Source organism: Periophthalmus magnuspinnatus, chromosome 4 (genome assembly GCF_009829125.3).
Source record: "Periophthalmus magnuspinnatus isolate fPerMag1 chromosome 4, fPerMag1.2.pri, whole genome shotgun sequence".
Classification (NCBI taxonomy): Eukaryota; Metazoa; Chordata; class Actinopteri; order Gobiiformes; family Gobiidae; genus Periophthalmus; species Periophthalmus magnuspinnatus.
The window spans coordinates 7628314-7638552 of record NC_047129.1 but is presented as its reverse complement, the minus strand read 5'-3'; the positions used below and the strand labels follow the sequence as shown (position 1 = coordinate 7638552).

Here is a 10239-nt window from a genome sequence, read left to right as displayed (position 1 = left end):
CACTTTAACGAAGTGAAGTTTTGTTAGAAATCTAAAATCCTTCTAAGAGTTAATGTCAGCGGCAATAATTTCGGCTAATAACGTTATTTTTGCTAACGCTGCTTTAGCTGCTAAAGCAAGAGCCTGTGTGAAGACTGGATAAATGGAACACATGTAAACCTCTTGAATCACAGGTTTTATTACGCTTTAAAATCATGACATCTGAACAGCACAGATCATTGGTGATGACTGGTCCATGTGTTTGGGGGCTCAGTTTAGGCTACTCCCTTCACCCAAGGCCAGTGATCAGACTTCAGACTGGACCAAAGGACAGTGTCCCCATCCCTGCAGAGCTGCATAAAGAGACATTACTGGTTTTAACAACAAGAGCAGGTTCTGGAGGTGACTGCTCTGTGCCGTTTAGGAAAAGTGCTTTTGAACATCTCTCTTTTGCTCATGGAGCAGGCCATAGGTGAAACACACTGCTGCTCATATACTACAGCTCTCAACACTGCAGCATTTTCCAAAGCTTTAAAACAGTGTTTGTTCGAGGGTCAAATATTTCTCCATTTATAACAAAATTACATTTTATATTAAGGGGTTGTTGGTTTTAACTTCTGATTTCAAATGAACTGTTCTTATAATTGTGTGTATAGTGTGTGTTGTATGTGTGCTGGTGTGTTACATTTACTTCTGATTGTTGCTGTGTTTTCCCTGTCCTGTAGACTGTTTAACATCAACCTGCTGAGGGACTGAAGATGGAAATTAGCCACGTTGGCTAAATGTGTCTAATTTAGCCAACGTGGCTAATATGTGCTGTCCCTTTACAAATAAATAAAATATAAAATTTATACAAAACAGCACACAATTATTTAGGCCCCATCATGCGAGATATACAAAGTATGCTACTGTAAAATCTCACATTCAAAGATACCTGTAGGTAGCACCTGTATAAGTACTGTAGTATGTGACATTTAGGGTGACATTTATTTAAGTTAGATTAAAGGCCATCTTATTCCATCAGTGAGCAAACTGCCTTATATCATCATGGATTTCAGCTTCATCCCATGGTCCAGAAATATTGTCCTTTTGCTGCTGTAGTCTGACAAGCAAAATGGGGCAGAGCAGTGTCACACTTAATAAGGCCATGGTCAGAAGCATGGCTCCAGAACAAGACTGTGATCCCAACCCTACTACCCCTCCTAGACACACTCCAACACAGACCACAGTGAAGTGATGAGGAGTCCTCTCCCTCATCTTCTGTAACAAACAGGGCCACAGGGCAAACACCAGGATAGCACAGCTTAGCATGGCAAAAGTATGCAGAGCTCCAGGCAGCCTGGAAGCCAAACACACAGAAGCAAACAGAGCTGCATTGAGAGAGAGGCTGCCTGGAGGAGACGGCTGGGTGTAAGGGAATGAAATCAGGTGGGCGAGTAGCATCATTGCAGACATGGCATAGACTGTATCTGTGCTCACAGATTCAGTTAATGTCTTCAGAACTGGAGAGAAACCAAAAGTGAAAGACAAGAAAATAGTGGCACTTTGTAAATTTGCCAGATGTGTCCGTGGCTTGCAGTCCAACCCATGTTTAGTGATTAAAAGCTGATGAAGTCCATAGCCCAGCAGTGCAATCAACAGGCTGGTCCACAAGAGTGTCTCAGGGAGGAGTGAACCCTAGTTAAACAGGAGTAAACAGGTATAGAATAAAATATAGAGCTTTTTTTAGTTCACACAATTACAGCCTTGGTTTAAGTTACCTGCTCCATGTAAAGCCATAGTGTTATAAAAATGGCAACACAAGACAGCTGCTGTCCCACAATGCCTGCTTCTTTCACCACAGCCCAGTAGTGGTACTTATGCAGGCCCTCATTTCGGCGTAGCTCCTCCAGAAAGCGCTGGTCCACATAGTTATCAGGGAACGGCTGACGCTCCCACAGCACCTTCCTCCAGGGCACAGAGGAGCCTGCCTCACTGTCAGGACCCATCCCCTGGAAGCAGAATTATCACATAATGTGATTATTACCCTAAATATGAAAATTTGGTCATTATTCAGATTAGACTCACTGATATAAATTACACATTGGTGTCTGACTAGCATAAGCATAGCATAAAGAAAATGACAAAGTGAATGATGTACTTTAAGTGGAATTTGAGCTCAGTAGTAATTCAGTAACCAATCACAAGAGTTTCAGCTAGACCATCATTAGATCACCTGACCCGATTGTATTGTACCGGTCATGTTTTATCCATTGCTCCAGTGCATTTGTATATAGGCTTATCTAAAGTGTATCAACTTGAATTATTTTGGTTATAACAAATCATAGTTAGGCTATACTTGTGGGCTAATGGCTGTTGCATAACCGGTTTTCTAAATACTCCCATTTCATTGAAAACAGAATAAAACCCATAATTTTTACACAAAATTATGCCGTTTGCTTGGCAAACCATTAAGATACAGCATTTAACTTACTTGGGAGGGTCGTTTCGCTCCTTGCCGATGCGCATCAATCCTACGATCATAACTTTATACCGGAAGTAAACCTCTAGAGTCAGTGTAGTGAGCGTTGAGCGCCCTCTGTCGGTGAATTTTGATACAAGCAAATGGACAGAGCCTAAATGAACTGTGATTATTTGCATGGAATCATTTATATGTGTTTTCTTTGCTCCTGTGCTTCATTACAATTCATTCTTCACCAGGTGACTGTACTTAACATAAGCAACCCCTTCACTCATCCAAGGCCAGATGTCAGACTGCAGACCAAAGGGTACGTTGACTTTTGTTCTATTTATTTATTTTGCATTTTTTGCATAAGCTTTCCAGTGCAAATGGGACCACGTTTTGTCAATGTTTACAAATGTTTTTCATCATCTCATCATATAATAAGCCAGTAAGTATACCAGTATTTATGTGAACATAAAAATGTCCCCTGTGGAAAAAAAAAATGTTGTGCTCAATCTGAAGATCTCTTGGCCTCCATCCACTGTGCTTCAGAAGACCTCTCTCCACTGCTCCTTTGCATGAGTATGTGATCATCAACTCTCTTTCAATTAAAAACAAGAAAGGCCCTGCTTCACAGGTAAGTACACAAATTTATAATTCAATAATACACACTGAGGAAAAGTCTTAATCATTTAATTTACACAATTTACTATTAACAGAGCATGAGCAGAATAAATATGTGGTCAGTCTTTCTCTTTTGTGAATTGTGACCTCATAAAACACATGTACATTAAAGGAACTGACTCAGAAAAACACTACAGAGTCTTACAAAAACTCTTCTTGATCAAACAGGCATAAACAAACATACTTGACCAATGACAAAACCACTGTGTTATTGTAATCACACCCTTTAAATAGTGCATGCACAAACTTATTATCTGTCATTTTAACAGAGAAAATGCTAAAAACAATGATAGCAAGGAGCCTCCACCTGCACTAATGGGGATCCAAGTAAAGGTCAATAAAGTCAGTAACTATGAAACCAAATTATAGTCTAATATTTCAAATTGTGGAAATTTTTATATATATATTTATATATTTCTGTGACTTAAAAGATGTTGTCTACTGCAAGGAGTCTTCCCAGTTTTATATACAAAGACATACTTGATGTTGTTCGATGGCATAGTAGGTAGTGCAAAGACCATTTAGTTTGATAGTGACACTATCAAAACCAAACACTTAATTTTAAAAACAAGGCAATGAATGGCCTGTGCATATTATAATAAACTGAACAGTGCACATATGTAATAGTGGTAATGACCTTCCAGGTTTCCATATGATAGAAATAGCATGTTGTCACCGAGTATGGCAGACATTTTCATAGAGTAGGTGCCTGTAACTAGACCCTTGTCAGCAGCCATGAGAGTTCACAGCAGCAAAGTCGACTCAAGTTTAGCTAAGGAAATTAGAGCAATCGCCATGACATGATCCTGTGGTGTTCCCATTTATTTTCCTTTATGATCATGGCCCTTTAGGCTGCTATTAATGGCAAAATGGCTCAAAAGAGGACTTGACAGGGTTTTCACTTCATGAATGCTATGGTCCTAATGGACATGAAGCTACTGCAAATGTAACGTTGAAGGCATCTTCATAAAAGAGAAAACAATTATATAAAAAATATTTATGAACCAGACGGCACACCTGGTCTACCTAACTCTGTTATAGAAATATTTGGCCAGCAGTTACTTCATAATAGTATAATAGACTTCTTGTCAGCTTTACCAAATGTATGGCAAAAATGTTAAGTCAAATTGCAGATCCTAATCCCCTATGATTTTCTTCAGTAGACCAAGTAATTTTGGGGAAAAATATATCTTATTATTTGTCTAAATATATTAGAGGCAAACTATGTTTATGAAATCTAGTAAAAAAAATATGTTATGTGCAAATTTTCCTTTTATCTTCAAACAGTGACCGCACAAGGTACACTTGAACCGCTGAAACAATTACCATTACAAGGAGATTGGTTATAGACCAAAAGTTCACTCGATCAAAGTTACTTTCCTGGAGGTTCCTGTCCCGAGCCTCAAATGCCCTCAGTACAGTCTGAATATGAACACTTTTGGACAACCGTGCCTTCACATTGTTGATTGTGTCCTGGAATAGAAAAAGTAAGGATATCAATGAAACAAGCTATGAACAAGACTCAATAAATAATTGATCATCTTAGTAGTAATTTTGAAAGTATGGCTTTCAGAATTAATTTCATGAACATAAACAAAACAAACTTTTGATTAATGACATTTAACAGCAAATGTAGTCCAATTTTTTTTTTAAGTCTGAACTCAAAAAGATTAAAAGCTCCAAGTTGATAAATGACCATTTTGAAATGATCAGTTCTAAATTTGATCAAAAATATTACTAAGTACTTAGCCCTTATTTGATGTATTTCTGAGAATGCTGCTACTTGTGTACAAAATAAGAACATCCTTCACAGCTGGAGATTGCATTTCCTGACTTTAAGGCAACTTGCCAAATGGACCTCTGACCCAAATTAAAGCCTTTTGGGAAGGGGTAGATCAGACCACTGGAAAGGAAACAAGACTTCACAACATAACAATAAGTTCTGTTATAATACAATAAAGTATCTATTCATACAACACACTTGACAATGTGGTACTGGAAATATGCAGCGATACGATTACTGTACCATCAGATATTAATTGATTAACTAACTTCAATCTGAAAATGTGCAATATCCTTTTAAACAGCCAGTCCTCTGTCAGTAAAAGCATGTAGTTTGGAGCAAGGAAGGAGGGTAGGACGAAATGTGACAATTGGAACATTGCAGTGACCTGATCTGTATTGTTTATGTTCAGTTGTTTTAATAAGACAAAATTGTGATTACATTGTTTTGGCATATTGCCGAGCTTTAGCTCCTACCTCCAGAGACTGTAGATAGAAGTGCCATACATCACAACATTCTACATAAAGTGCATAACATTATGTTTTATGGAAATCAGTATGTCCATATATCATAGAGCTTTTATATTTATATATATTGACACACCTTTAAACTGCTATGTCACATATAAAATGGGATATTTTTTTAAATAAACATACTTTAAAAATAATAAATCTCACCATGATGTCCTCTAGCTTCATGTCCAGCATGTCTGTCCCATGGACATACTCCTTCCAGTCATCTGGGTCTTCATCTGTGTCCATGTTGTCGAGGATCAGTTCAAAGAAGATGACCTTCTCTGAGACTGAACTGAATGTGTTGTCAAAGCAGAACATGTAGTCTCCATCCTCAGTCTCAACTCTAGTGAAACATCGTATAGAAGGATGATCTTAATGCAAAAACATACAACAGAGCACACTAAGTATCTGCCATACTTACGTGTGCACTCCATCTGATTTGCGGTAATCGTTGAACAATACATGACCTGTAGGTGAGGCAATGTAGAAATCCACATCCAAACCTGCCCCATCCAGTACCTGAGAGAAGTGGGGAAACAAGTTGGTGTATTTTGTACTAGTGTTGTTTTTAATAAATCTTGTGGTCTTTATCACAGTACATGCTACATAATAAACATATACTGCATATACAGTCTATTCTATACAGTCTAGTGTGATCATAAAAAAGATGAAATCGTTTTTTATTTCATGACAAAACTAAAAGTATAAGTGGCATGAAGAGATATAGGGAACTACTTATTCACAATATAACTCACCTAACTGGTTCCCTACTGACATGCAATTTAACTTCAATTCTAACGTTACAACCAGAAATGTATATTTCTATAGTTATACAAGACCACGGTTTTGATTTGAGGCAGAGTTGTTCAAATCGACGCAAATATATGCATATAGCATACTAATATACACCATCTAGTTGGGGTTTATACATGCATGATTGAAGGCAAATATGTGTGAAGGGAAAGCTATTAATCACCTGGTATTCAATCTCCAGCGAGGCATCTTTCTTCATGGTCTGGAAGAAACACTCTTTTCGACCAGGAGGAAGAGTGAACGTGAAATCACTGTCCATTGACTGCGAGAAGGCAGCCAACACCGCAAACTTCTCCAAGACTAGAGCCAACAGTACGAGTAAAACGTGAAAGACCCCCCTTGATATGTCCATTGTAAATTCTTACGAACAAAAGTACATAAAAGTCCAAAAATATTACAAAAGCGAACCAACAAGATACACAGATCACACAATTTGACAAACTTCTCTTTCCTAAAATGTTCTCACATTGAACTACTACTGTTGCGACCGACAGACGCCTGAGGACCCCGCCTGTCTAAAATAAGTTTTAATATGAAAAACTCGCTCGGTTAAATACTTGTATTTATGAAGTAAAATGTAAATCATGTTATTGTGATAATTGCAATAAAATAAATATTATGTCAGGGTTGTACAGGCATTTAAAGGCACCCTTTTCTAAATGCATTATGGGAGATGTAGTTCGGGTCACTATTATTGCACGTTATTTTAGTAGATCCATGTTATTGCATGTCACGAAAAGTAAATAAATACAAAAAGGGTAAGAAAAAAGCCTCAGAAGGCTTACTTTTATTATACATGAGAAAAAACGTTTTGAAGATAAAACGTCCTACTTGAATAGCGGAAAAAAAAATTGAAAATAAACAGACATATTTTGTTTATTATTCTCATTGCTGATTCTTTTTGACGCTACAATAATATAAAAATGAGCCATATGAAATTATTTTAACACATCACCTATAATTTGTTTACTATATAAAAATAACATAGAATACTCATTTTAGGTTTTAAAGTCCCTGGCAAAAGGTACACAGTGTTCTGATTGTTCTTGCCATCCATAGATTCTCTCACTTTTACACCACTCGATTAGGCTTAAATTGTGTGCTTCCGCAAAGCATTTTTTTTCCAACGTCAGGGCCATACAATTTCGCAATAATCTCGACTATTGCATTATTTATGGATTTACTTATCATACAAGTCTGACGCGTCCTGCTCGATCGCTACCAACTCATCTCTGACATCAGTGGGCGGGATTTTCTCGAAGTCCCGAAGTTGAAGTCTCATATGATTGGCTAAGTCATCTAAAAAGTGTTATCTGATTGGTCAGTTGTCAGCGGGGGTTGAACTTTACAGAGAGCCAGCTGCCCGTCAACAGCAGTAGCAACCAAAGCAGCAGGAAGAGGCAGACAACTCACCCGTACAATGAAAACTGGCACGTTTTAATGGTATGTTTTAGCCACAAAAAGAAGAATCTCCTGCATTTATAATAGATCAACAGCTAAACTAACTGAACTACTGTACTGGTGTTTTGTGACGGGGTGAAAACAAGAAAAACACCCAAAGAGCGAGGATGTTGGTCCCCGCGGGAAGATAATGAAGAGGCTGCGTGTTGTGCTGGTGTGCCTCATTGTAGCTCTCCTGTGCTGGTAAGACTGACATCTCATTCCTGACTTTATCTTTCACATTTTCTTTTTTCACATGATTACTCGTGTCAGGCCTGATATAGCTGTAAAGACAAGGTAATGGCATTTTCAGATCACACTAATGTATGCACGTTCACCCCCCTAATCAGTATTTACCAATGTGTAGCATGCTAAAGCTAACATTTTTCACATATATGATGGATAATACTTCTGTTGAGTTGTTAGTTTCGTGAAAAATACGTCATAATTTAGATGCATTGATTTCTCGTACGGTGAAAACATGAATGAGTAAAATAACCCACACTTTGGTTGGTCAATAATTGAATAAGATTGCCAGCTGTTCATTAGCAGGCAGCTAACCACAAAAGTGGGTGGGTGTGTGGTAAAAAATAAAATTCAGTTGCCAGTATCAAGCTGTTGACTACACACAAGCTGAGGTTTTTAACGGTCTGTTTACTTAATTTATTATAATCTGTGTTAGGACACAACATATCTTAATATGAAGAGAGGGAGCGAGAAGGGGGTCTAAATAAAAACTTACATCTGACATTGCTGTTGTGGTTTGTAGCGTTCCACTTGTCTTATATAATATAAAAGCTTTTTTAGACACTTTTTATCAGCAAGTCTTGTTGGCCTGCAATAGGCCCTTACTTAAGTGTACCAATTTGTAACAGTTGTGGTACTGATCTTTCCTTATCTTTGTAGAAGCATTTGGTTTTGTAATGTTTCTTGTTATCTTAAGCGGTATCTGAATATTGATGGATGCCATCAATATTTAAAAGTGCTGCTAACATTGTAGGAGCTATGTGTTTTTGCATTTTAAACTAGTCTGCAGGTGAAGTGCCTTTGCTCCATGGTAACGGCTGTAGAGGGGATTACTGTGTTTGTGGCATTTAAAACCTTGGCGTAGTAAGTAATGATCATGCAGGAACACACACTCGTGAGTTCATTACAAATGCAAACCCATTCTCACCAACTTGTGCCAACTCTTGCATGTCCCAGAGGGAATAGATATAAGATAAGAACAATTTCAAGCAGTGTTATACAATTTTGGTTTATTAATCATATTGTCAGTTGCTTTTGCTTACATGCAGAGACATGCTATTGTCATCTTGGCAATATGCAAATGATCGTTATTGGTAGTTTTGCTTGTCATTACCAAATACTGTTGGTGTCAAGCTTGCATATTCAGTCTGCGTCATGCTACCACTTCACTTGAGGAGTCCTGCTGTGTAGCTGGTGTACAGGATCTTGATTTCCTAAGTCAGCCATCTGATCTTGGATAAATAGGGCACAGTATTCCCAATCTCACGCTGATGAATGCAACACTAGTCATTTTGAAGATGATAAAGCCAAAGCTAAATATGATAAGAGATTAATGTTGTCATGAAACTAAAATTTCAAACTCAATTTCCATACTAAAGAATAAACTTGATACTCACTCCATATTTCTGATACCACGATGGTCATAAAAACACTCTTTCTTTAGTCAATAGAATGTGATTTTCAACATTAAGTAATAGTACTTTCTTTTATATTACCATGTGGTGTTATATCTGTGTAATCCCTTAGTCGTCCAGGTAGGTTCCATAGTGGTCCATGGTGTATACTTGTCTATGTGGTCTTATACTTGTTTTGATACAGCTCAAGATCATTCTAAAGCTATTCAGGAAAGGTTCATTTCTGTCCTGTGGATGTGACTTTTTAGTATCGATAACTACTCAAATGAGTATCTAGTTTCAATGTTAGATGTCATCTTCTTAACCAACCTTTACAGGATATGTCCTGCGCTGTGTCCTCATGCCTTTGTTTCTAGTCCTATTAGTTTGATACTCAAGCTTAGTATTATTATATAACATGATTATCATGTGTAAAATATATCTGCTGCTCAAGGACCTACCAGAGTTTTTGTATTAAACTCCATTATGTTGCAGACAGTCTTCAGACAGCTTTAGCCCAATGATATGTTTATGTTTGTGTGCAGGTTACTGCTGCCTGCGGAGTCAGGCATTTTCACCTTTCATTCATCTTTATTTAATTAACGGACGATGACGTGAATAGACCTGCTTTAGGCTGTTGTGGTATTTTTGGTCTTTGTGTAATGAGTTTCATTTGAGAACATTACAGTCAACTTGTCTAAGCAAAGCAGAAAGCAATTTCATAATTAGTTAGGCTAGCTGTCAAAAAAAATATTCTTTGCATACTGCTATTATTCCCGATACTATAGGGTCCAAGGGAGGCACATACTCTTAAAGAACTATGTGTCCAGCCCATGTCGTAAAAGTTCCCTTTATGTTGGATTTGAGTTACATAAGAACATCCTCCTTGTTGTTATTCCCTTGTACGCATCAGTTTTCATTGGCCTTATTAACACTCTGCTT

General features: G+C 37.6%; 3 protein-coding genes across 5 annotated transcripts in view; 1 reads left to right on the top strand and 2 right to left on the bottom strand.

Annotated features, from left to right (window-relative positions):
* Positions 1-159: 159 nt before the first annotated feature.
* pigc (phosphatidylinositol glycan anchor biosynthesis, class C) lies at positions 160-2528 on the bottom strand. Its single transcript, XM_033965748.2, has 3 exons — positions 2453-2528; positions 1740-1970; positions 160-1656 (listed from the first exon to the last, which is right to left on the bottom strand). Exons 2-3 carry the CDS (start codon positions 1965-1967, stop codon positions 1000-1002), a joined length of 885 nt encoding a protein of 294 aa, XP_033821639.1. The 5' UTR covers positions 1968-1970; positions 2453-2528; the 3' UTR covers positions 160-999.
* Positions 2529-2788: 260 nt separating this feature from the next.
* On the bottom strand, positions 2789-6717 carry tmed5 (transmembrane p24 trafficking protein 5). Its single transcript, XM_033965749.2, has 4 exons — positions 6381-6717; positions 5826-5923; positions 5567-5747; positions 2789-4579 (listed from the first exon to the last, which is right to left on the bottom strand). Exons 1-4 carry the CDS (start codon positions 6567-6569, stop codon positions 4361-4363), a joined length of 687 nt encoding a protein of 228 aa, XP_033821640.1. The 5' UTR covers positions 6570-6717; the 3' UTR covers positions 2789-4360.
* An 874-nt stretch (positions 6718-7591) lies between these two features.
* suco (SUN domain containing ossification factor) overlaps positions 7592-10239 on the top strand; it is a 35163-nt gene continuing 32515 nt past the window's right edge. Inside the window, exons 1-2 of one of the 3 annotated variants that reach the window (XM_055221097.1) lie at positions 7597-7660; positions 7765-7861. In XM_055221097.1, the coding sequence (XP_055077072.1) occupies positions 7809-7861 (53 nt within the window). In that variant the 5' untranslated portion in view covers positions 7597-7660; positions 7765-7808. Of the gene's footprint in view, positions 7862-10239 lie in introns of all 3 variants that reach the window. The other 2 variants (XM_033992128.2, XM_033992127.2) reach the window with 2 other exon arrangements.